Source organism: Cetorhinus maximus, chromosome 4 (genome assembly GCF_964194155.1).
Source record: "Cetorhinus maximus chromosome 4, sCetMax3.hap1.1, whole genome shotgun sequence".
Classification (NCBI taxonomy): Eukaryota; Metazoa; Chordata; class Chondrichthyes; order Lamniformes; family Cetorhinidae; genus Cetorhinus; species Cetorhinus maximus.
The window spans coordinates 47,488,562-47,516,521 of record NC_135882.1 but is presented as its reverse complement, the minus strand read 5'-3'; the positions used below and the strand labels follow the sequence as shown (position 1 = coordinate 47,516,521).

The 27,960-nt window shown below is 43.1% G+C and overlaps 1 protein-coding gene across 1 annotated transcript in view; it reads left to right on the top strand.

The window, feature by feature from the left end:
- pou6f2 (POU class 6 homeobox 2) overlaps nt 1-25,423 on the top strand; it is an 821,005-nt gene extending 795,582 nt beyond the window's left edge. Inside the window, exon 12 of the mRNA XM_078540141.1 lies at nt 20,906-25,423. Coding sequence (XP_078396267.1) covers nt 20,906-21,410 — 505 coding nt within the window. The 3' untranslated portion in view covers nt 21,411-25,423. The remainder of the gene's footprint in view (nt 1-20,905) is intronic.
- The last annotated feature ends 2,537 nt before the right edge of the window (nt 25,424-27,960 follow it).

The window sequence follows — 27,960 nt, the reverse complement described above, 5'->3', positions numbered from 1 at the left end:
TTTGAGAAGTGTGGAACTTGTAAATGTTGATGTTCAGTGAGACTTTTGTGTACTTATACAAGGAACTCAAAGTTCACATGCAGGTTCAGCAAGCAATTAGGAAGGCAAATTGCATGCTGGCCTTTCTTGCAAGGGGATTGGAGTAAAAGAATAAAGATGTTTTTCTACAATTGTACAGGGTTTTGGCGAGACCACATCTGGAATATTTTGCGCAGTTTTGGTCTCCATATTTAATGAAGGATATCTTACATAAGAGGTGGTACATCAAAGGTTCACTAAATTGGTCCCTGAGATGAGAGGGTTGTCTTATGATGAGAGGCTGAATAAATTGGGCCTGTATTCTCTAGAGTTTAGAAGAATGGGACGCGATCTCATTGAAACAAGATTCTGAAGTGGCTTGACAGAGTAGACACTGAGACATTGTTTCCACTGGCTGGGGAATCTAGAACAAGGGGACACAGTCCCAAGATAAGGACCGGGGTTTTCTGGCCCCGTCGTGGTGGAACCCGCCGTGGGAGATTCGTTGGCTCAGCCAAAAGTTCACTGACTTTTGGCACCGGACAATCCCGGCGGCAGGTGGGCCTAGAAAATCCCGCCCATGCTATTGATCATTTAGGACTGAGTTGAGGAGAAATTTCTTCATTCTAAGGGTTGTGAACCTTTGGAATTCTTTACCCCAGAGGGTTGTGGATATTCCATCATTGAATATATTTAAGGCTGAGATGGACGGATTTTTGGTCTCTCAAGGAATCAAGGGATCTGGGGAGCAGGTGGAAAAACGGAGCTTAAACCGAAGGTCAGCCATCATTGTATTGAGTGGCAGAGCAGGCTCGATGGGCCATATGGTCAACTGTTTTCCCTGGTTTTTATGTTCTATGTTAAAGCCCTCTCTTAAACACACACAGCTGAACTTGCACTCAGTTGCATGAGGGATGGCCTCACAAGCTCTACTTAAAGAGACCATCATGAAACTATAGGTGAGATGCTTTTGACTTTACTTTGCTGCTGCAAAGTTAGTGTAACAGCTGTATACTGTGTTGTTGGGGGAGCTCACACAAGTTCTGTGATTTAAGGGAGTGGTGCTGGACCAGCAAGGAGTGGAGTGGATTTTAAAGTCCTCTAAGCAGAAAATTTGCTCTCGGTCATGGGTTTATAATTGCTGTGCATCACATAGAAATGGAGCAGAGGTAGCAGATGGGAGAAGCTGTGTGCAGAGGGAGAAAGAGGAGGCCTCTCAACAGAAGACCATAGCCTCTAGGATCTTTAGACAGCATTTCTTCTACCTTCACCTCAATCAGGAGGAGTGTTTGAGGTGGCTGTACTTCACCAAGGAGATGGTCACTGAACTGTGCCACTTCATCCAACTGGGCCTGCAGCTGCAGAGCACGGCAAGGACAGTGCTGCTCATAGCCATCAAGGTCACCATCGCCCTCAATTTCTAAACATCAGGATCCTTCCAGGCTGATGTCAATGACATCATCAACATCTCTCAGTTCACCCTGCACCGCTGTATCAAGGATATCACTGAGACCTTGTACTGCAGGAGAGGGGACTTCCATCTTACATTATAACAGTGATGGCATGTCAAAAGTACTTCATTGGCCGTAAAGTGCTTTGAGACATTTGGTGGTCATGAAAGATGCCAAATAAGTGCAAGTCTTTCTTTTCTCACGGGCACATGGCTTTACCAGGATAATAGGCTTCCTCATGACGCATTGAGCCTTCGGCTGCCCACACATGGCACTGCGGGCGCCACATCTCATTGGGGAAATGTACCAGAACTGCAAACAGCTCCACTCACGTACTGTGCAGTTGGTGTGAAATCACATACAGAGCATCATTTTGGTGAATGCTTGCTATCCTGTCAGCAATCACAATGCTTTTATCTTGCACCAGTCAGCCATTCTAGATACCACATTGGATCAGAGGGTGATTGTTCAGCAACAAAAGCTACATACAAACATGCAAAATAGGAGCAGAAGTAGGCCATTTGGCTGCTTGAGCCTGCTCCGTCATTCAATAAGATCATGGCTGATCAGTTTGTGTTTCGAGTTCTACATTCCCATCTACCCCCGATAACCTTTGATTCCCTTGCCTAACAAGAATCTATCTACAACAAAAATAGAATTACCTGGAAAAACTCAGCAAGTCTGGCAGCATCAGCGGAGAAGAAAAGAGTTGACGTTTCGAGTCCTCATGACCCTTCAACAGAACATTCAGTTCTGTTGAAGAGTCATGAGGACTCGAAACGTCAACTCTTTTCTTCTCTGCCGATGCTGCCAGACCTGCTGAGTTTTTCCAGGTAATTCTGTTTTTGTTTTGGATTTCCAGCATCCGCAGTAGTTTTTTAGTTTTTTGTTTTTATAAGAATTTATCTACCTCTGCCTTAGTAATATTCAGTGACCCCGCCTCCACCGCCTTCTGAGGCACAGAGTTCCAAAGCCACTAAACCCTCTGAGAGAAAAAAATTCTCATCTCTGTCCTAAAGAGGTCGACCCCTAATTTTTAAAACAGTACCCCCTAGTTCTGGACTCACCCACAAGAGGAAACATCCTTTCCATGTCCACCTTGTCAAGACCATTCAGGATCTTATATACTTCAATCAAATCACCCCTCACTTTTCTAAGCTCCAGTGGAAACAAGCCCAGCCTGTCCAACCTATCCTCATAAGACAACCTGCTCATTCCAGATATCAATTTAGTATACCTCTTCTGAACCACCTCCAATGTGACCCCACTAGTCACATCCTGCCATTCAGACAAAGACCCAGTTATGCATACTCTCTGTTTTCTGCCAGCCAGCCAATCATCTGTCCGTGCTAATATGTTACCCCCTACACCATGAGCTTTTATTTTCTGCAATAACTTTGATGTGGCACCTTATCAAATGCTTTCTGGAAATCCATGTACAGCACGCCTACAGGCTCCTCTTAATCCACAGCATATTTACTCCTGCAAAGAACTTAATAAATTGGTTAAATAGGATTTCCCTTTCACAAAATCATGCTTACCCTTCTCGATTAACTTGATTTTTCTAAGTGCCCAGCTATAACCTCTCTAATGAATGACTCTTGTACTTTCCACACGACAGACGTCAAGCTAACTGGCCTATAATTTCCTGTTTTCTGCCTCCATCCCTTTTTGAATAGAGGAGTTATATTTGCTACTTTCCAGCCGATGGAATATTTCCAAAATATAGAGAATTTTGGAAAATTAACACCAATGCATTTACTACCTCATTAGCCACCTCTTTTAAGACCCTAGGGTCAAGTCCATCAGGACCTGGAGATTTGTCAGCCCGCAGCTCCATCAGTTTGCTCAATACTGCATTCCCAGTGATTGTAATTTCACCAAGTTCCACTCTCCCTTCCACCTCATGATTTACAGTTATTACTGGAATATTTTTATATCCTCTGTAGTGAAGACAGAGACAAAATATTTGTTCATTTAATCTGCCATTTCCTTATTATCTACTATTAACTCCCCATTCTCACTCTCCATAGGACCAACACTCACTTTACCTACTCTTTTCCTGTTTAATTACCTGTAGAAACTCTTGCTATCTGTTTTTACATTTCCAGCTAGCTTCCTCTCATACTCTAATTTCTTTCTCCTGATTTAGCCATTCTCTGCTGTTCTTTATGTTCTGACCAATCATCTGACCTGCCACTCATCTTTGCACAGTTATATGCTTTTTCCTTAAGTTTGATGCTTTTTGTTGAGTATTTCCAACATATTCTGTTTTTATTTCAGATTTCCAGCATGTGCACTGTTTTGCTTTTGTAGCAGTCTGGGTTGGCTGAGAGACAGCAGCAAGGGCACAGGTGGAATGGCAGTGGTGGGTACACTGTCATCCTGAGAGAGGGCAGGAGGTTTGTACTCCATGGAGCCACAGCCAGTCTCAGGAGCAGTGCCTCAGCACTCCCACCAATGTGTTAGCGCAGATTGCTGGACTGTTGAGAGACCTTGCAAGCCCTATAAATTTGGTGACTTCTGCCTGTGCTGAAATGGAATAAAAACATCAATCTTCATACACTGCATCACAGCTGGGTTCACAAGTGCTGTCAGGGAGTTGCCCAGCACTTCTATGTTGGAAAGGTTGGACTCCAAGCTTGGTACAAATCCCTGTGCCAATTTGGAGCTGGCCTCCTCCATGCTCCTTGACAGTGCTGGTGGGCTAGCTGGCAGGCCTGTCAATGCACCAAGTATTTTTGCGCGCATGTCCGTCAGCTTTTTTCTGTACATTGCCCTGTTGAAGTTCTCATCTGTGTCCTCTGCACCAGAACTCATTTGAAACCTCACCGCCTGAGGAGCTAGCTCACGAGCTGTCCTTTCTCCCTGGCCTTGCAGCCATCCAATTGTGCCCAGTGACTGTGTGCAGATCGCGCCCCTATTCTGCCCTCTAAAGTATGCACAGTGTGATAATGTATCTACAATGTCCAATCAAATGACAGTGCTCGTCGTCAAATGTCTGCTTTTGTTTTCATCCTTCATTATCAGGCTGCACTGGCTGACCAGGTGGCAAGTCTTGGTACCTGAAATCAAAAATGAAGAAATAGAGTGTTGGGATGAGGGATGGGTGGGTAGATGGAAAGCAAGAGGTGCAAGGGTAAAGCATCTGCTGCTGGTACTTCATACCACACTGCAGGATGGGAGCGAAGCGGAATTTGACAAGGTGCATGAGGCAGGAACAAACCATCATCCTGGATGGTTTCAGCGCCATCAGTTACAATGGCTTCAATAATTTTGTGCCAATAATTCAAAGCACCATCATCTCCAAGAGCTTGAGAGCATGCGACCATGCCTTTCTCCCAGAGGTTCTTTGTTGCTCCCTCCAGTAATGCGTCTCCTTGTCCTGCAAGAGACAGGAAAGATTGTCAGTGAGTGTGTTGCAAACTGCTTCGGATACTTGACTGTCATAGCTGAAAGTTTATGGAAACAGTGAGACTTAGATGTGATGCTGTGGTAAGTGTGTGAAGGTAAAGTGGAGCATATCAATGTTAGGCATGAGTTCTGATTGCTAGAAATTGCTAATGAGTGAGTGATGGGGGTGTGGTACATTGAGCAGTGTGTGAGGTTGGTAGTGCAGTGGATAGCAAATGCTATTTGAGATGCTTTCACTGACTTTGCTCACGAGTGTAAGGTCATTGAACATTTTCCTATACTGTAGCTATAATGGGTGGGCTTTGTAGGTGTGGATATATAATGGGAAGAGTGTATTATGGGCAGGCTCTATAGATGTGGATGTATAATGGGCGGAGTGTATTATGGGCAGGCTCTATAGATGTGGATGTATAATGGGCAGAGTATATATGGGTGGGATCGATAGATGTGGATGTATAATAGGCAGAGTGTGCAATGGGCAGGTTCTTTGGTGTGGGTATATAATGGGCTGAGTGTATGATGAGTGCGATCTATAGGTGTGGGTATACAATGCATTGAGTATATAATGGCTGGGCTTTATAGGTGTGTATGTGTATAATGGATAGAGTCCTCAGTGCCAGACTCTGTTCATTGACCCCTGCGATAGTATGCTCCTATCCCTTTTGAAGTGTATATCTGGAGGGCCTCCAGGCCTCCTACAGAAAGATGAGCTCTCTCCTCTTCTCCACCTCCATTTCTTAGGCCTCCTGCACTGTATCAGGGAACCTGGGAGCCGTCTCTCTGGCCTGCTGCTCCATTGCTCCTCTTTCTTCCTTCTGAGAATGTTTTCTACAAACAGTTCCAGCCACATGCAGCAGCCAGAATGCAACTCCACTTTAAGAAATACTGGATTGCTGTTACTCACGCTCACCTCACATCAACCTGGGCCGTTTACAGACCACACAGCCAGTCAGCAGTACATTTAGCATTGGGTTGATCACCTCAATCATGGAGATGAGCAGGTAACATTGTGTGCTGCCTGCATCGTCTCAATCAGGTACAAGGTGATAATGCATTATGATTCCCATGCCCGCAATCAGATGCAACTTTTAGCTACCTGGCCATTATACATTGTTCAGGTTATATGCCCCACATTCAAAGAGCCCGCCTGTTATACACTCCTTAGGTTATACACCCTGTTACAGAACCCATCCAATATCCACCCAGTATCTATAGTGATCGCACGTTATACGGTCCAACCATTAAACACCCCACACCTACAGAGACCACCCATTATACACTTTGCCCAGTTTTCCTGTCCCTTTACGCCATCTGTATAACACCTACTTTACACAATCACCAGAACTATCCACCTTGTATGCCTATGTGCTGAGACATCAAAACAGGGCATTTCATGTCTTTTTTGTGATTTTTGGATAATTGCTTTCTTTCTCAACTCAAATGATATCTTTAAAAATACTGATGGGCTTTGATGACATAATTGTGGCCCTGACTGCTAATTTAATCCTGGGCCTGAATGGAGTAATGGTTGTGGCTTTCCCACCAGGTTAACTTAGGGGGAAGAGGAATCAGGGCCAGAAGGGACCCAAAGAGGTAAGTAATTATTTTTTTACTGCTTTTGACTTACCTTGGGGCTGGGAAGTGCAGGAGTGCTTTGCCAGGCCCCTCAAGGAAAGTTTAGGCCTTCCTTAGCCTCCAGGTTCCTGCTCCCCTTTCACAGCTGGTCATGAGGGCCTCCTTAAACCCTTTCCCTGCAACTTAATTCCACACAGGGGAATGTTCCTTGGGTCCTGGTGACAGCGTCCTGCCACCCAATGGCACTCATGCCTGCTAGCCAGCTGCTGCTTCCAGCCAATTTCAGCAGGGAAACTGAACAAGAGCACGCCAATGAGACCAGGCTATTAAAGTGAACCAGGCCTTTTACCAGCAACATGTGGGGAGTGGCGGGGGGTGATGGGAGGCGGAGTTCCATTATCGCAGCACCCACGCACCTGTATTAAAAACAGGGCTGCGGAAATTAGAGTACCCAAGGAGCCTAGACCCAACACCAACTCTTCAACTGGAACTCCCTGTTCTTTCCTCATATTCTTATGTATTTTTCTTTTTCATATATGTACCTGTTTTCTTTTTAAATGTTGTTATGGTCTCTGCCTCAATCATGGAATTGTAGCATCTAGCAGCATAGTTGGAGGCCAATCGTCCTATCACACCTGTGCCAGCTCTTTGAAAGAGCTATCCGTATAGTCCCATGTCCCTGCTCTTTCCCTATAGTCATGCATATTTTTTCTTTTCAAGTATAATATAATTCCCTTTTTTCCCCTCATTTGTGGTAAAGCATTTTATGGTCTCATATCCCTTTGTGTACAAAAAAATCTCTGCATTTCTGCCTTTGTTCTAGTGAAAGTGCTCAGCGTCTTCATCTTTTCGCATTTTAAAATATAAGGTAAAGTTGTTGTTGTGCAAATACTGCACAAGCTCAGATCGCTTGTTACAGAATTTTTTGGCATCCGTCCGTCCCGGGAGACGGTGGACTGTGCCCACATCTGGATTGAGCATCATCTGCTGTAGCTGTGGAGTCCGACTCATGAGTGGCAGTCCCTTCTGCAGCTGGCACAGATGAATGGCGTTGGCCCAAGGTCGACTGATGTTTTATCCTTCCACTGGGCTCTCTTTTCCACCAGCTGGTCATTTCTTTTGTCCTCTGCTTTTTCCACATCCTTCCTGACTGCTTGTCTCCAGATACTCCAGTCAGCAGCAAGGACTTCCCATGCATTGACTCCATCCCAGTCAACTTGAGGTCTGGCTTGCAGACGCCCTTGTATCGCAGATGTGTGCAACCCGTTGGCCTCATGCCAATAGCAAGCTTGCCATAGAGCATGTCTTTGGCAATACAGCTCACATGACCCAGCCAAAGGAGTCGCTGCTGACTCAAGAGGGCAAACATGCTGGAGATCCCTGCATGCTGGTGCACTTCCATATTCAGCACACTGACCTGCCAGGAGATGCTGAATATTCTGAGGTAGCGGAGGTGGACGCTACTTGGCATGCAAGCCAAGTTTTTTTTAATTCATTTACAGGATGCGGGCTTCGCTGGCTAGGCCAGCATTTATTGCCCATCCCTAATTGCCCTTGAGGAGGTGGTGGTGAGCTTCCTTATTGAACTGCCGCAGTCCATGTGGTGTAGGTACACCCACAGTGCTGTTAGGAAGGGAGTTCCAGGATTTTGAACCAGTGACAGTGAAGGAACGGCGATATATTTCCAAGTCAGGATGGTGATTGGCTTGGAGGGGAACTTCCAGGTGGTGGCATTCCTATATCTCTGCTGCCCTTGTCCCTCTAAATGATAGTGGGCATGGGTTTGGAAGGTGCTGTCTAAGGAGGCATGGTGAGTTCCTGCAGTGCATCTTGTAGATGGTACACACTGTTGCTACTGTGTGTTAGTAGTGGAGGGAGTGAATGTTTGTGGATGTGGTGCCAATCAAGCAGGCTGCTTTATCCTGGATGGTGTCAAGTTTTTTGAGTGTTGTTGGAGTTGCCCTCATCCAGGCAAGTGGAGAGTATTTCATCACGCTCCTAATTTATGCCTTGTTGATGGTGGACTTTGGGGAGTCTGGAGGTGAGTCAATTGCCACAGGATTCCTAGCCTCTGACCTGCTCTTGTAGCCACAGTATTTATATAGCTAGTCCAGTTCAGTTGCTCATGTTTCACTATTTAAAGGAGGATGCTGAGAACACAAGCCTGATACACACAGAGTTTTGTACTTTCGGCTAGTTTGCTGTTGGTCCACGCTCGCCATCTCAACTTTGACATGACAGCTATGGCCTTGTCAATCCTGCTGTTGATTTCAGCATCACAGGACAGTTTGCTGATGATTGTTGATCCAAGGTGTGTGAAGCTCCAGAGTGAGGTTGTCGATGTTGATGGAAGTTGGAGTCTTTATGTCCTGGCCTAACCTTGGTCTTCCTGACATTGATTATCAGTCCAAAATTCTTGGAGGCCTGGGAGAACCGATCTACAAGCTGCTGCAAGTGAGCTTCAGTATGGCATGCAGCATGGTGTGATCAGCAAACAGCAATTCACAGACTAGAACTTTAGGCACTTTGCTCTTGGCACAAAGTCTTGCCAAGTTGAACAGCTTGCAATTGGCTCTGATATGCAGGTGGACACCATCATTTGAGTAACCATGAACATACAATAGCAACATTGAGAAGAATGTGCCAAAGAGAGTTTGCACTAGGATGCAGCCCTGCTGAACTCGAAATCTGACGTTGCTCCATTGTAACTGACAGAACTGCACTTGTACTCGTAAAGGAGAAATAACATCCAAGAGAGCCGCCTATTTTCTATAGCAGTTTGAAGAGTCCATCTCTGTTAATGAGATCAGAGGCCTTGGTGAGGCCTATGAAGGTAATGTAGAATGGACTGCACTGTTCCTGGGACTTCTCCTGAAACTGCCATGAGTAAATCACATTGACTGTCAAACTGCCAGCTCTGATGCCGCACTGAGAATGAGGATAGATACGTGACCCTAGGATCTGAAATCTGGTCAGGGGAACATGAGTGAAGGCCTTCCCCATAGCACTTAATAAGGAGCTTCTCAGTGATTGTTGCAGTCGTTGTGATTCCTCTTGTTTTTGTACAAGATGACTATGTTTGCATCATACATGTCTTGAGGCACAGGTCTTTCCTTCAAACAGAGACATGAGAGTTCCCGGAGATGCTGCAGCAGTACCGATTTTCCACTTTTGATGATTTCAGGTGAAATGCCATCATTTACTGGAGTTTTACCACTGGTGAGACGGTCAGTGGCCTTGTTGAGCTCAACTATGGTGAGCTTGATGTCCACCTCCTCCATAACAGGATAATTTGGAATGGCGCTGAGAGCTTCTTCAACGACAATGTTCTCCAATGCGTAGAGTAGGGATCACAGCATCTTACAACATAATTGGAGGCCAGTGGTTCTCTCATGCCTGTGCCAGCTCTTTGGAAGGACTATCTAATTATTCCCTGCTCTTTCCCCATAGCCATGCATTTTTTTTCCTTTTCAAGTATATATCCAATTCACTTGTTTTCTCTCATTTGTGGTAAAGCATTCTATGGTCTCAGCCTCTGTGTGCAAAAACCTTTGCATTTCTGCCTTTGCTCTTCCAGTGAAAATACTCAGTCTCTTCATCTCTGCACATTTTAAAAGATCACGAGCATCAGAGTTACAGAATTATACACACCAAAAATGATGCATCTACCCCATTCACCTTGAGGTCAGCAAGCCTCAACTATTATAGTACACAAGGAGGTTATTCAGCCTATTGCGCCTGTGCCTATTCTTGCCAGAGCAATCCCAAACTAATGCCACTGCCCTGTTCTCTCCCCATATCCCTGTATCTTCCTCTGCTTCAAATATTTATCCACTTTTCCCTTAAACGATGCAACATTTCTGACTCAGCCATGCCCTGCGCTAAAGCAGTCCATGCTGTAATATCTCACTGTTACCTCGTTTGTTTCTCTTAACCTCTTTCCTAACTATTAGAGATCATTTTAAATTGATGAGCCCTTATCTCTCAGCCCCCAACCAGAGAAAAGTCATTCCCAATTCACTCCATCAAACCCTTCAAAATTTAAAGAAACCTTTATAAAATCTCTTCTTAGCCTCTGTGTTCCAGTGGAAACAGTCCCAGTATCACTGGTCTTCCCTCGTAAATATAGTTTCCCATCCCTGACATTAACCTGGTGAATCAAAACTCATAGAATGAGCCTGCTGAAGCCGTGTTGGCTCTCTGCAAGACCAATTTAACTAGTTCCAATAACCAATCCTCTATCCAAGCTAGTATATCGCCCCAACTCCACGAGCCCTTATTTTGCCTATTAACTTTTTGTGTGGTACTTTCTTGAATGCCTTTTGGAAATCCAGGTACACTACTGGTTCGCCTTGATCTACCCTACTAGTTACATCTTCAAAAAATTCTAATAAATTTGTCAAACAGGATTACCCTTTAGTAAAACCGTGGGCAGAATACCGCCATTGGCATGCAGGGGCGGACCCGACACGCTGATGCATAAAATGACACGCGTCATCGCGCTTCATTTCAATATTTCGTTCGGTGGGTGCGTGCCAGACGTGGCTGCGCGCCAGCCGAACAATCAATGGCCTATTAAGGCCATTAAAAAAGCAATTAAAATGGTTAACAACGCTGCCCGTCCAACCTTAAGGTTGGCGGGCAGGCGAAGAGCTCAAGCAGCCATCGCGTTTTTCAGGAAACCTCATCCATGGGCGGGATGAGGTTTCCTGAAGGTTTTATAAAGTAATTAATTAAGCTTTGCAAAATTCACAACCATGTCCCAGCTTATGTGACACTGTCACATGATGGGACATGTTTAAACAATTTTTTACTTCCTTTATTAAAAACTTTTATTATGTACTTAATCTCCATGAAGCAGCTCCATGCCTGAGGGCCCCAACTCTCCCTCCTCCCCCTGCCCACACAGATAATGCTGAGCACTATGGAACGCATATTATGCTGGGTGGGCCTTTATTGGCCCGCCCACATAAAATGGTGGCGCGCAGCCAATCACGGGCAGCAATCGGCTCCGTGCCCGCCCCCGCCTGCTCCCGCTCAGTCCACCTGACATACGTAAGATTCAGCCCCATGCTGACTTGTCCTAATCATACTATGCTTTACTGAGTGCATTGTTAAGACTTCTTATTAATAGATTCCAGCATATTCCCAACTACTGATGTTAGGCTAACTTGCCTGTAGTTCACTGCTTTCTCACTCCCTTCTTTCTTGAAAAGCAATTTGCCAACTTCCAATCTGGTGGGACTGTTTTTGAATCTGAGGAATTTTGGAAAATCATCCATTATCTCTATAGTTGCTGGGCTTATCCTTTCATGTTTTTTTGAACAAGGATGTAACATTTGCTATTCTCCAATTCTCTGGCACCACCCCTGTGTCTAGGGAGGACTGGAAAGTTATGGCCAGAACCTTCTGGTACAGACAGAGGAGAGATGTAAGATAATTTCTCCCTTTTTCCCACCTTTCGACTGACCGCAACAAGATGTATTTTAGGGAAGAAGTGTTTTAACCCCTTGAGTCCTGTGAATTTTAAGAAAATAAACAAAACAGGCTTTCCGATAAGTTTAAATCAAAAGAAAGTATAAATGTCTATTTGCACAACACCCAGAACATAATTATAACAAGCAACCACTCCTCATTCTCACACACACACACACACAAACACACACGAGAAGATGGTTTCTAAAGATGTAACACACACTTGGATTACTTTAAGTCCCAAAAGTCAATATTATTCCTTTTCTCCAAAAAGGTCATTGGAAGCGTTAACAGGCCAGAAAATTCTTTTTTCAGTTCACTGAAGGAACAATGGAGGTTGAAGATCTCTGATGATGAATTCACAATGGTACTCCAAGCGTTAGCAAGTTTCTGGCCTTTTGAAACGAAGTTGTGGTCAAGCCTTTGTAGTGAAAAATATATATAATCTTCCAGATATAAGAAAAGCTCCACTTCTCTGCCCAAGGTGACTTCTTCTAGACAGGGTCCTTCCTTTTTGCTGTGTGAGCTGCTTTCCCTCTGAGGTCCTTGTCCCAGACTGCCTTGCCTTGGCCTGTCCTTAGCATAATAAGATCTCTACTTTTTCAAACCAGTTTCAGTCATGTGAACACAGAATCAATCAACGGAATTTTACACCAGTGGAAATTTATAGTCCCACTGAAGTCCATAGACTTTTGAATGGTTTTCCACATTTTATGGCCCTGCCCCCACCGCGACGGGCCATAAAATTCTGCCCAGAGCTTCCATAATCCACACAATATGGTTTGATGTCATACCGTTGTCACACAATGGGAGATGAATGATGGCTATTTGCACCCTCTTGTGATAAGGAGGTTTCCTTCACACCTATCATTGTGCGCTTTCAAGTTTGCAGATGCCAAGTCTAGGGCGACCATTGTATTTGAGTTCTGGTAAATGTCCAGACAACAGAGTTGTTAATTCCACAAGTGATCTGTCGCATCCTGATGACTCTTCAATATAAGGTCCCCCACAAGGACATTTACATTTTAATGACTTTCCAGAGGTATGTCCAGACATGAGTTAATCCTTGTCTGTATAGAAACTACAAAAAGGTCACCTGACTCCCCCCCGGAATCCAATTTGTCATGGTAAATTATCCCTATTCCATACTGCATTTACAAAGTAAAATATCCATCTTCCTAATAAGTTTTACAGGCATATGATGCGGCCATAGCATTCCACAATTCCCACCCTTATTTCCTTCAGTATCCTCGGATGCATCCCACCCGGTCCTGCTGACTTATCAACTTTAACTACAGCCAGCCTATCCAATACCTCCTCTTTTTCAAATGTTAGCCCATCCAGTGTCTCAACTACCTTCTCTTACACAATGCCCACCCCTAATTGTGAATTCCACCAGGCTGTCTGTCCTCTTCAAGTCTATCCCAATCCTCCTGACAGTTCACAATACTTCTGCTTTGTGATCTGGGGAGGAGCATGTAAACTTTAGCCATATCGAAGAGCGACTCATGAATCTGCTCTTGTCCTCACAGGAGAAGAGGAAGCACAATGCGATCAAACAAAACCATACTGGTGGTGGTGTCCTGAATCTGGCTGTGCTGATGCCAATGGAGGGGGACATTTTAGAGTTGGCCTGTGAGCATGGGGTGAGATCTACTGGTCGAGGAGAGGCAGGTATTTCGGAGGAGGGTAAGAGTGAAGGGGACACATTTTTGGTGGGGGGAGGGGTGCTCAGAGGCGGAGGGCAACGGGTCAAGTAATCCAAGGTTATTCCCACTCTTCCTGCATGTTCTCGCATTAGTAAATGTTTGAATACCCATTCTGCAATGCCCATTTGCAGAATGCAGCAGCTACTTACTGTGCTTCTTTAATGCTCATGCATACTCACTCTATTTTTCATCCATCAGACGGATCATCACCCAGTCCAGTAGAGGATCCGAATGGTCCACCATTAACCTCAGAGGAGGAGGAAGGACCCTCAGGTGCTGTAGCGTCACATCCTCGCTCTGCACCTTGCAAGACCTCAGATACTCACAGCTCGGTGGTTGAGTGCATCAGTATAAATGATTGCACATACTGGGGAAATCATGTTACATTTGCCTGAGGAGCTGTCGGAGACAGAGAGTTCCCAGGCCTCTGACAGTTGGAGGAGTAGTGGAGACCAGGAAGATGCTGAAACCCAGGCAGGTGATGAACCTCTGGAGTCGTTCACTAGGCGGCAAATGCTGGATGTCCAGCAGGATGTACGTAAAGATCTTGCAGAGCTCTCAAAGTGTTTGTGTGCCCTGGTACGTACAATGGAGGAGTCAATGTGGAGTATGAGCACTGCAGTCACCCTCAACTCTAAACCTACGGCATCTTCCATCAAGAGATCAGCGACTCTCATGGAGAGCCAGCTCCAGGAGCTCAATCAAAGGTTTCTGGGGTTGCGTTCAGACCTGTAAGCCCACACACAGGCAGTGACCTCAGCAGGGCATTACCAGTGTGAGAGATGGGTGAGGTACCTGATGTCTCTACTAGTTGCTCGTCTATCTATTATGAGAAGGGAGGTACAAGCAAACCTCATGTTGGTGGATAAGCGACAGCTCTCTGTATCTGGGGGCTCCTCTCAGGGCGCTCCTGATGATCTCAGCAACTCCTCCACCCCTCTGCCAGTGACCATATCATCTGAAAATACCGCGATGACTGAGGGGTGTTCCGCCACTGTGCACTGTGCACTCTCCCACCCAGTTGGGGCTCTCACAGCCTCCGGCAATCAGAGGACGACTGCCAAGGTCATCCAGGCCAATGGGGCATCTGAGTCATGAGCCTGCCTTCAATGCAGCTGCCAGCGATGGGAGAGCGCCAAGACGAAGCACTCGTAAACGGTTTAAGAAATCACTGTAAACACAGAAGGGCAATCACGGGTGAAATCTTTATTTATGTGACTTGTGTATTGTTGTTCCACATCACTTTATTAAAATCTCACTTCATATCACATGTCCTTGTGCTATGAGTGCCATTAAGATAGGACGCCTGCAACTCAAACCAAAAAAGTAATTAAGCAAGATAGCTTTTTTCAAGAGGAGGTGCAGGAGAAAGAGGATGCCAGGAGTGGTTCATAATCTCGGAGTGATAATGTAACTGCAGATTCTCAAGGATATGAAATGTTGACTTTGGCAGCTTACTGGAAGCTCCTTTGAATAAGAGCTCCCCTGGTCTCCCTGGCTCCCAAAAGCTTCTGCCTTGCTGGGTCCTCAGCATGGGCCTGTGGCTGTGCAGGTTCTTCCTCAGAGTCTGTGTTGGAGCTGTCCTCAGACACTAGCAGTTGTACATCACAGTCTCCCTCCTCCATCAGATCTCTCCAAGAGACAGCCATATTGTGCAGGGCATAGCTCACAACAACAATGAACGACACGCAATCTGGTGCATATTGAAAACATCCTCCAACCTGGTCCAGGCAGCAGAACCTCATTGTGAGGAGGACTATCATCCTCTCGTTTATGGCCCTCGTGGAGGCATAGCTGCTGTTGTACCTCTCTTCAGTGGCCACTTGTGGATGCCTTGGTGTCATCAGCCATCTTGTCAGAGGGTACCCTTTATCCCCCACCAGCCACACATCCAAGCATGTGGGGGGATGAAAAGCCTTGGAAACTGGAAGTGCTAGAGAATATACGAGTCATGGCATGCCCCAGGATACCTTGTACAAATCTGGAAGATCTGCTGCTTGTGATGGCACACTAGCTATACGTTGAGCGAGCGGAAGCCTTTATGATTCACAAATTCAACTAATTGCATCCTGAATCTTTAGGAAGCCTGTAATTGCTGCAAAGCCTCTTGCACGCTTTGCCTGGCTGTCCTCATCTGTTCTGAAATATATGAAGAGTGTGTCCGTGAAAAGCTTTCTGTAGCTGTGTGCTGCAGATTGTGATACACTGCAGAGGCCTCCTACAGGACCCTGGAAGGAACTTGAGGCATTAAAATTGAGGGCAACAGTCACTTTCAGTGCCACAGGCATTGAGTGCCCACCTACACAGTTGGATGCGATCTGAAGCCCAATCCTCTCACAGATGGAAGTCACCCTCTCACTTGAGAGGCGGATCTTTCTTCTGCATTGTACCTCAGTCATGTCCAGATAGCCGGACCTAACTCTGCATACTCTTCCAGCAGGCTCCTTCTGTCTTGCAAGCCTTGCTGGCCTTCAGCCGCTTCAGGGTATGCTACTTGGCTTTGTGGGCAAACACACTGATGATCTCTCTGGGAGGTTTGCCTCCTCTCCCTTCTTTCTCTCTCCCCCTTATCTAAGGAAGAGCCCCCACCTGACATGACAATCCCCATTTTTAAGCTTTTGGATGACTGAGGTGCAGACTTAATGATGCTATGGCCAGCCTGTAAATGCCTCTTTAAGGACAGAAGCCTCCTTATGTCCAGAAAATATGAGCTATTTGGTTCACAGAACAATCAAGAGAGTCCAGACCTACGCAAGAATTGATTACTCCTACCTCCACACTCTTTGCTCCATCCTTAGCCTTATAACCCACCCTGGATTGAGAAAGTGCAAATTGTGCATTCCCTGCCTGCCCATTCAGCTCAAGTGTCAACCGTAAAAATGCATGGACCTCTTAAAATTGTATTGCCTTTTTAATTATCTGAATTGGCCCTTTAACTGACATTGGGCGGGCTGCTGACATTCGGGCACGCTCGCCCAATGAAATATCGCGATGCAGCATGATGATATCAGGAACCCCTCCTGACAGTCATCACGCTTTATTCCACAGCACCTTGGGAGTGCCTTGCACCCACACCCACATCATAAAATTCAGGCCATTGTTTCTAAAAACTTTCTCTCCACTAAAATTAAACTGACTGGCCTGTAATTGCTGCGTCCTTTATTGAACAGGAGTGTAATTTTTGCAATTCTCCAGTCATCTGGCATCAGCCTCATATCTGGCTACCTCTAGCTTTAATATCTTTTTCTATAATGGGATACCCAAAACTGCATGCAATTATCCGTAAACTAACCAATGTTTGGTACAAACTCATCAGTATCTCTTTATTCTTGTGCTCTACATCTCAAACCCAAAATGTTAACTGCAGTTTAGTTAGAAACAAAAGTCTTTGTGCAATAAAATTGTTTGATAAGTATTAAATGTACGTGAAAAATCAGACAGTTGTGAATCAAAAATTCCTCCTCATTCTTCTTGAGACAGTGCTCATTTATGTCTCTTGTTTTGAAGCAACCTTTCAATTTAACTCTCTCAAAACCTTTCACGATTTTGAAAGCCTTGATTAGATCCCTCTGCTTAAACTTTACCTTTGCCTGCAGAATTTCACATTGGATGTGTGACTGGGTGACACTCGCATCCCTCACTGACCCTGCCTCAGCTCCTGACCCTATCAAGACCTGTCTGGTGGATTTCCCAGGGTCGCCTGGAAATTTCTCCATTTATGCTTCAGGATTAAAACAGGGCCTGCTGAAAGAGTGCCCACTCACGTACTCCAGAGTGCAATTGCCATGGACTGAAACACTACAGGTCGAAATTCTGCGCAAACCTCCTTGCTTTCCTCACCACACCACTGCCCACCTCCCCCACCCTTGCTTGAATTAAAGTGAGTTGTACTCCTCCAACTCGCAGTATTTTGGAGCTCACTTGTATAGAGTTAATGCATTTTCAAGTTTACAGCAACAACAATTTACACTTACATAGAGCCTTTAAGACAGTGAAATGCCCCACTTCATGCAGGCCTGGATAAGATTACAGAGACAGGGAGGGGCAATATCATGGAGCAATTAGAACTCAAAAATGAGAATTTTAAAATCAAGGCATTGGTGAACTGGGAGTTAATGTGGGTCAGCAAGCACAGGGGTGATGAATGAACAGGACTTGGTGTGAGTTAGCGTACCGGCAGGAGAGTTTACTTTAGATTTCACAGAGAGAGCCAATCTCTGTATTCTGTCTAGCAGTGACTACCACAGAACCTCAATATCTCAACCCTATTACTGCATTTAGAGAGCTAAATTATGAAGACAGCTTGCATAAACTTGTATTCCCTTGAGTACAGAAGATTATAGACTGATCTATTTGAGGTGGGTTAAGGTGATTAAAATATATAAGTGCAGATATAAACTATTCCCTCTGGTGGGGAGTCCAGAGTAAGGAGGCATAACAAATTTAGAGCTAGGCTGTTCAGGGGTGATTCATGAAGCACTTCATCATACAGAGTGTATTGGAAATCTGGAACTCTGCCCCTCAAAAAAGCAATTGAGGCTGGATCAAAAATTTCAGAACTGAGATTAATAAATATTTGTTAGGCAAGTGTATTAAGGGATATGGAACCAAAGCAGGTAAAAGAGTTAAAAGTACAGATTTGCTATTAAATGGCAGAGAAGGTTCGAAGGGCTGATTAACCTACTCCGGTTCCTATATCCCAATGCTTTGAATGCCAACCTGTTGAATGAAGAAGCTGAACATAGCAGTTTTGATTTGTGTGTAATTCTGGTCCCAAATCCCTAGAGATTCCTAAAATAAGCCACCGACTTTCTGAAACAAACAATTAAATCCTAGGACAAGAGATTAAAGCAGAAATGATGCACAGGGCACCTGAGAGAAATTATTTTCTCTAATATTTTCATTGAAATGTATAAAACTTAATTTGACATGCATTTTAAAGAAAGAAGGTGGGGATTCTAGTATCAGAAAAGCATTTCATATAAAGCCAAGAGTTAAAATGGAAAACCCTCTTCCCACAGTGCTGTCTTTTTTTAAGATGCAAGGACTAAATCCTGTATGACACAGTCAATTTTGTCAAGTGGGGCTCCTGATTTGGAACCTCATTAAATATGAACACTGGTCGTTGAATAAATCCTGTTGTATTATAGGCCCATCTCTGACCATGTTCCATTGTTATACACTGAAGACTTGATCAAATAACCCAGGTTAACACTTCAGTGCTGTACTGAGGGAATGCTACACTGTTGCAATGCTACCTTTCAGATAAGACATGGAACTGAAGCCCTGTCTATCCTGTCAGGTGGCCATTAAAGACCCCATAGCACTATTTAAAGAAGAACAGGACATTCTCCTGGTGTCCTAGAGAATATTTATCTGTCAACCTAAAACAGATTATCTAGTCATCTATCTCATTGCTGTTTGTGGGATTTTGTAGTGCGCAAATTGGCTGCACTATTTCCTGCATTAAACAATGTCTACACTTAAGAAAAATGCTTAATAGGTGAAAAGTACTTTGGGATGTCCTGAGGTTGTGAAAGGTGCCATATTAATGCACCTTTATGTCTAACAAGGCCCAGCAGTGGGAACAAAGCTGCTCAAATTTACCTTCATGAGTCTGATATATAGTACACTCAAGAAAAAAGCAAGTATTTTTGACATAGATCAAGAGATGTTCTCAATAAGTATCCACAGTAATGTCCTTTCCCTCAATTACAACTGTGCAAGTCTAAATTAAATTAAAAGTTAATTTCATTTAGTAATTCACTTGCTTGTGGATACATTTGAAAAGAGCTGTTTGCATTGATGAACTTTCCATTGGATCAGTCTGAGCAAATTGCTACCAGAAGTGGCCAAATGGCAGGGACCTGGACCTTCTGGAGTTTGGAGAGACCTTGATAGAATTGCTGGGGAACTCTGTTTACATCCATCGCATGATGAATAAAACTATTGTGTCCAGTTTTTTGTTGAAATTGTTGATAAACTATATCTGAAACATTGCATGAGAGAAAACAAAACATGTTCAACATTTGCAGAGGTGAATTGCTTTTGTCCATTAAATCCAAGTGCAGGAGCAAAAGGAGAACATTCCTGGGGCTCAAACATAAACTCATTTTAATGAAAACCTGCACTCTGATTTTAATTCCAATTATTATGTTGATCTCCCTCAATTATGTTCATATTTTAAACAGGCAGTGGTTCCTCCATATAACAAACCTCTGCTTATTAACTGCCCATTGCATCAAAGCTTTCTCCAGTGCAGCTGTATTCCAGCCAGTAAAGTATCATGTAAAGCAAAAAAATCAACTCATGATTAAAAAGGTCCATTTTTCCAGACCCTACCAGTTTGTAAGCTGGTAATAGAATTAAATTTGGTCATTTTTTGAACTTCCACATTGGTATTTAATAGAATTTTTAAAAATGAAATAGTGCTGATTTTAGACCGTATTAACCTATAATAGAATAGCTTCTCTCCCACTCTTACTACTATATTAGTATAATTTATTTATTTTAAAGCTTCAGAAGTATTCCACCTTTCTGAATCCATATTATTTTAATTTTGACAACACAAAACCTTTTAGAGAACGATTAAGTCACCTTATGGGGGTGACTAAATCAATAATTTAAAAGCAGAGCCTACATGAGTGACACCCTGTTGTATTGATGAAGAGACAGAGTTGGTCAAATAGCTGCTGCCTCTGTTACATCTCGGATGTCTGGCCATGAGGGGGCGCTGCTGTGTGAACACAGGTTTCCCTCCTCCTGCTCCGATTCTGATTCCTGCGAGTGGAATGGTGCTGCCTGTCCGCTGTCTGAAGGGTCAATTGGACGGTTGTCCCATTGATCTCAGCAAGCTCCATCCCATTTTCCACCAAAGCGGGTAATTTGAAGCAAAGTGGGTTTTTTTTTTTGTTTGCATGTTTTCCCCTCCAAATTGAAATAAGACAGAGTGCCATTTGTTGTGTGACTAACACTTTCTGTGAATAATGTAGACACAATGTTAACTGGAAGAATTGCCTAAATGCTTTATGTTTATTCTACTTTCGGAGTAAGAATTTTGATAATTGTTGTAGAGATATTAAGCTGATGTAAGTTATATGTGAATTGATGAAATTATACGTTTAAGATTAACTCTTACGAGCAAATGGTCTTGTATAACGTCGCAGGGCCAGTTCTAAGTGTGTCTCTGCCGGTTAATTAATCAGTAGGATCCCACCCTGGCAGAGCATCAGAGTAAGACTCTTCTTTCTCAACTTTCCTCAGACACACCATCCTGAGAAGCCACTTTTTCCTACCACAGGATACCCAAGAGAGCTCTATAGCTAGCAGTCTGACAGCCAAACTGAACCCTGGCCTTTTGTATCCTGCCAGGTTCGAAAAGCTGGACATCACCCCTAAAAGTGCCCAGAAGATTAAGCCCGTTCTTGAGCGGTGGATGGCTGAGGCTGAGGCCCGCCACCGAGCAGGAATGCAGAATCTAACTGAATTTATCGGCAGTGAACCCTCCAAAAAGCGCAAGCGGCGGACGTCTTTCACCCCCCAGGCCCTGGAGATCTTAAATGCCCACTTTGAAAAGAATACACACCCATCAGGGCAGGAAATGACGGAAATTGCCGAGAAACTGAACTACGATCGGGAGGTGGTTAGAGTTTGGTTCTGCAACAAGAGACAAGCGCTGAAAAACACAATTAAACGCTTAAAACAATCCGAGTCCTCGACAGGGCTGGCCATGGAACCACTCACAGACTCTTTCGAAGAAGCCTCCTAAAAACAAAAAAGGTCCACCAATAAGTCGTGAAGCAAACGTCTTTGGAAAAGTCCTTGCGCATCTCCTGCGAGGAAAAGACTGCAAACTGCTGTGTTGACACATTTCCAGACAGTCCATTTACTATTGAGAAAAGCAACACGACACATTATTGTGCGGTAGAATTAGTTTTAACAAATAAAAAAAACAGTCGTTCAGCAGACTGAAACTGAACCAAATAGACATTTCATGTACTGTAAAATATTTGACTGAAAAAACACCTTCCATGAGTTACAGAGAGCTCTGTATTTCACACAAGAACAACATCTGAAGTAGTGCCTGTCATTGTCAGGTACCAAGTGCTGCATTAATATTAATTTGTTAACCAAAGTCAGAAGCAAAGCACCAGAATCAAGTTAATAGCCTACTGTTTTTGAGTGTATATTGTGTTAAAGTTTTTACATTTGTAATTACTAAAATTGGATGAATTACTTTTTTCCCTTTCACAGGTTGTGTCCGTTTGTCGTGTTGGGGTAACACAACTGTAGAAGCCATTAATTAATTACAAGGTTGTCATTTTGTCTTCTGTGCTATTGTAAGACCAGAAATGTTCATATGCCAACAATTTCTATGTAATTTGGCAGTTGCCAGTGTTTCTATGTGATGGGTTTTAAATTGCACTGTATTTTAGTAGTGCAAAACAAAAGGGAATTGTGCACATCGCCAGTAATGTAATGTTGGTTGTCCCTTCTTTACAAAAATGGCCATGAGTGTGAAGCGGTTCTATTTAGCAGTCTTGTATCACAACCTCAGTTGTTTGTGTAATTGCAGCATCAATGTGAATTTTGTGTGCAAAGCAATTTTTTTTCCAAAGCCTGTTAGCCAAAGAATTTCAATAGCATATGGTTAAGTGCAAAATGACAAAGGTTAAATGAGAAATTAGGACTGGGTCATGACCACATCAAGGGCTGCTTCTATTGTCAGACGTATTTATTCAGATGAAATATTAGAAGCACAGAGTTACAGTAACTGGTAATCAAATTTACTTTACAGCTCGTGTTTATCTTATTGAACTTTAGATTGTTCAACATTTATCAATTTGCCAGATCCAAAATGGAAGCACATAGATGCACGCACACAGCCACATGCATATACAAACACATGCATGCAAACATGCGCACACACTAATATGCATGCGCACACACAGACATACAGACACACACAGGTACACATGCATACTCTTTAATTACAAATGTAGTATTTCTTTTGTTGGCCAGAATAACTGACTCAACTATGCCAAAAAAGACATTACCTAAAAATCACGTTACTTGGTTAATTTAGCAACAGTTTAGGCATACAAAGTGCCTAAACCATGAGATACTATAACTATGTCGAAGGAACATTGGTTCTCACAGTGCTCAGTATTTATGACCAAAGTTAGTTTATAGAAGAGAGCATTGAGAATGAATTCCAAGTTTTTATCTTCCGGTAGCATGGGGCCTTGTGTTCATCAGATGATTTAATAACTCGTCTGCAGTATATTTTTCTTTTGGCACAATGGATCTCCACCAGCATTAAATGTCAAAGACACAAATGAAAAGTGATTATTTCACATTGCATTATTCAGTTGTTATTTACTGAACTTTGCAAATTATATTTAGGTCAAAATTTGACAGTTTCAGCTTTCATGTGGAGAATGAAGTTGTCATGTGAATATTGATAGCATCAAACAGGGCAAACCAATTGTTATGACAAATAGGTATACAGATATTATGGAAATAATGATTCTTAATCAAATTTTCCTAGCACTGACTAGTTTTTTTTTTCTACATGTATTTCATCCTAACTCTAAGAAAAAAACAATCAGTAGTGCACATCCATAATGGATAAACAGAATCTTTTGCTGAAATTGTGACCCACGCAATGCATGGTTTTGAATCTGAAAAGTCCATTATTGAGTAGGTAACTGTTACTTCTGCTTGCATAGTGTGCATCCTCTATTAATTCAAGATCAAATAAGATGATATAAAGAAAACCAAAGTGATTTTTCCCACATTGAGCAGATTTTTTTCTCAGTTGGATTGGCACAAACATAACTGATAAACTTAACTGTATAGCCTTTGTCTGTTGAGCAGTCTTGACAACTATATGCATTGAAGGGGATTCATTGGTTTGACCATGACTCAAAGCAACACAATATGTACTTCGCGGAGGGTGCAAAACAGTTACGTGGAAGTTATTTGCAGACAGTACAGATGCCAAGCCAGGGGAGAACAAGTCAGGAGGGATGATTGAATGCTTGATAAAAGTGATAGGCTTTGAGAATGTCTTTAAAGGTGGAATAATTCAGGGAGGGAGTTCCAGACAGTAAGGCCAAGATGGCTGAGACTCTGAGTGACATTTGTCACATAGTAACCAAACACTTTATCTGGTAAATTATTGTTCATCCAAATGTCCAACCGGTGAAAAGAGTTGGGCAATAATGAAATATTGTGCATCAAATAGTGAACATAATAGTAAGATTGTTGTAGAGGACACTGAACAGTTGGGAAAGTAGCATCCCTGAGGCCAAGTGATTTAACTGCAGTCTGTTAGAAGGTACATGTCCTTTCAAAGGAGCCACCGCCCAACATAATGGAGGAGAAAAAAAATCACAAATGCATAGCTGAGATGACTAAAAAGAAATTACAATTTTATCTGGACATTAAGCTCACTGCCACCTTGAAGGTTTTATTAAACACAGGCTCCTCAAGGCCTAATGGTCAATGGTGTCATTACTGATAAGGCACACCCTTCAGGATGTTATTGCAGAACTGTATCGTACAGCAGTCTGATCATGACAATGTGACTAGTACGATCTTTGCAGGACTGGATTGCTTACCTGGTGGTAATTCCTTGATTAGATTTACCAGTTGAATTATAGAAAGATGTTTTTCAATGATGTAGCAGTACAATCCCAGACATACTGTACAACCATTTGTAAAGAGAAGTAAACCAATGTTACAAAGAACACCACTGGCCATCAAGAGAGACTTTGCAGTTCTGATAGCTGCTGTTTACATTCATTGTGCGTCTTACCTTAATTCCATATTTCTTTTCCTTTTCTTCAGTAGCTCGTGTACGTCTGTCCCCTTCAGCATCTTTGTTTAAGTATAGCTGCAAGCTAAGAGATTCTGAAGAATCTAATATTTGAAAAGGTTTAACTCATTTGACTCATTTCCACCACATTAATGGAAATGAGGCATACTGAATGGAACTGGGGAAGATAAGTAGAGGCTTAATGTAACTCAAGCTGTAACCAAATATAGAATCAAAATGCCTTTGCTCATCTTATCAATGCTGGACCAAAGCTCAGAGTAAATGGGTATAGGTATATGCACATTGTATAGATGTGGCTCGATATTACAGACAATCTCACAATATTAAACTGTTACTTTTTAAATCTCTTTATAAATGCTTTACCTCAACACTCTACTTCTAGAACCCTAAATTACAACATTCAAAACTACTAATTTCCTTATTAGACTTTGATCAATTGAGTAAAATATGTTTGGGTTGAAGTTTGCATTGTTCTCAGCTGAATGTGAAAGTCATGTGTTTGCTTGTTTATAAATTAAGAAAGCTCTATGTGTAGCACAGTGTCCATTAATTCATTTGCAAATGAACATTTTGCTAAAAGCTATACAATTGTTGCCAGGGTCACTCAAATAAATTGCTGCAGAGAGTTTGGGTGTGAAACACACCACTGTTACACTGACAGTAAGAAGATTATCCTGTTGGAGCTTCAATGGAATGGAGGTTAAAAACTGGAGCCAGAGACCAAATTCACCAGGTCAAGATCCTTACTGTTCAGACACTTAAACCAAAGCTGACTTACCTGCACAGGTTGCTTACCTTTTATAGACTGAAAATACTGTACTTTATCTACAGCAATATCTGTATGGTCAGTTAAGCTGCACTTTGTGTATTTCTAAACAGCTTCAGATCTGTCACTTTTACTTTGTATCATAAAAAAATAAACAAAACATTTGAAATGATTTTTTAAAAAATGATTATTTCATGGATACATTAGTTTTGCTGTTGGTGCAATTTTACATCAATTCCTCCAGAGCGTAGAAGGCGTCTTCAGAGCGGCTGCAGGGGAAATGGCGTGACCCATGTAAGTATGATCTTTTGGTCCTTGTGTGACGGCTTCTACATTAATAGACTATTATTGACTTTATGAGGGGATGGAATTCTGTCCAACAGACTAACACTATCATATTAACACCATATAGTGCGACACTATATGAGACAATTTATTTAATTTTTTATCTGTTTGTCCTTTTATTACTGCCTTTTAGCAAGAGAGTAATATTTATAATATCAAGTAACTGTTTAGGGAGAGAAATTATTTGTGCTGATTATATTTTCTGTCGTCTTAAGAATGAACAAACAGAAAGAAAGAAGTTGCATTTATAAAGTACTTTTCATAACTTCAGAATGTTCCAAAGCGCTTTACAGCTGGTGAAATGCTTTTGAAGCGTAGTCGCTGTTATAATGTAGGGGAACATGACAAGAACTTTTGCACAGCAAGGTCCCATGAGCAGCAATGTGATAATGATTGCACTGATGCTTGTTGAGGGATAAATATCATCCAAGACACCCGGGAAAGGTTCACTGCTCTTCTTTGAAATTACATACAATGTGGGAGGACGGACAGACAGAGTTTCAGTTTAATGTCACACCTAAAAGACGACACCTCCAATAGTGCAGCACTGTCTCAGTACCGCACTAAAGTGTCAACCTAGATTTTGTATTCATGTCTCTGGAGTAGGACTTGAACCCACAACTCTGACTCAAAGGCGAGAGTGCTGCCATTGAACCACAGCCGACAAATGGTCCAGTTGTTAACCTGTCTCTGAACTGGGAGGCAGCTTTTGTCTTTCCACAGTATTCCAGAAATGTTAATATATTTTATCCACACATGACTTCTAATTTTGAACATATTGTCATGGATATCATTCTTCAGATTTTTCGGTTTGGTCAGTGCTTCTTCAATGTTTTGTCAGAGTTTAACAGGGAAGCCTCAACAGTGACATTTATTGTTGTATTTGGTTAGTGACTAAAAATTACAGTAAAAATGGTACAATTTAATGAGAATGTGTGCTTTTATTTAGGTGGAGAGTTAAATGACTGTTAAAAGTCATTATCCTCCTTCAGGATCCCTTAAAGCTGAAGGCAAAGCTCTATCATTTCAGGAAGGTTGAGAAGTGGACCCTTTTTGAGGAAGCTGTTGTCTTTAATCCTTTTCACCCAATCACCTTTCAGGAACTTGATTACAAGATGGTACAGACCTCTTGAAGATTGTAACTATCCTAAATGAGGTTTGGCCATTATTGCACATCCAAGAGCAAAATTGTGGAGTACAGTATTCCGAAGCATTTGGAAATGTACTCATGCAGCAGCTTAAAAGCTTTATGTAACAAGGCCATTAGCTTGTTCCTGACATTAACAGCAACAGTAAAGTTAAGGAATGGCTTTGAAAAGTTTGTTTAGTTAAGTGAATCCTCAGTGCCTGCACCTTGTGTTGCAACAAGTGGAAGGTCAGATGGAACAGCCTGTGCTTTTAGTCAGAGGAGTGAGAGAATAAACTCCGACCTACATTTTCCTCATGTTCACTGCCCATTTTGTGCTGGGTTTTGGACAGGCAGCAGAGGAAAGTAGGAAGGGAGGACCTAGCTTCAAATTCCCACCAGTCCACAATCTTTTGCCCTTTTGCAGTTTCATACCCTTCACCCTCCCCTCCCCCCCACAAAAAAATGTGCTTGTCCCACAGCCATGCCATATTCCTGCCCTCTCTATGTAAAATAGAATTTTTAAAAAGCTCGATGTGCAATGTTGCATTTCCTCCTGCTAGCATCCATGGGGTACCAAAAAATAATACATGTGTAAAAGAGCTGAAGCTTGTTGCTAGACAGTAGTAGCCAGGCAGAGTACTAGTGAAATCCTGAGAGTTAAAGGTAACAGAGGGAAGGGTGAGGACAATAGAGGGAGGGTCAAGGATGATGGATGGCAGGTCGAGGGTAACGGGCAGTTCCACTGTGCCAGGGGAAGCTTGAGGGTCAATGACACCTAGTCAAGGATGATGGGGGTGGATCAAAGGTCACCAAAGGTAGGGCAAGAGTGAAACAGGGTGATGGAAGGAAGGTCAAAGGTGATTGAGGGTGGGTGCAGGATGATGGCTTCCAGTTTCGGGGTCACTGTGCAAGTTTCCAAGGACACGGTTGCATCAACAAGAAGAGTTCTCTGCAGTGAACCTTGAGGATGGAGTTGACCATGGTAGGAAGGGTGGAGACCAGGATGCGGCTGATGCTAATAATAGGGCTCCCCATTGGTCAAAAGTACTTAGGACAGGAGGGTGGGCCTCCTGCTGCCACCCCTGAGGAACAGGACCTCCTGCTGGTCCCAGATGGCCAGGAGGAGACCTGCAGGGAGGCATTGCTGAATCTTGGGGCCAGACCTTGTCTGTGCTCAGACATTTGCCACTTTTGTATGTGATGGCAGCAGCTCGAGGGATCAACAGGTGGCAGGT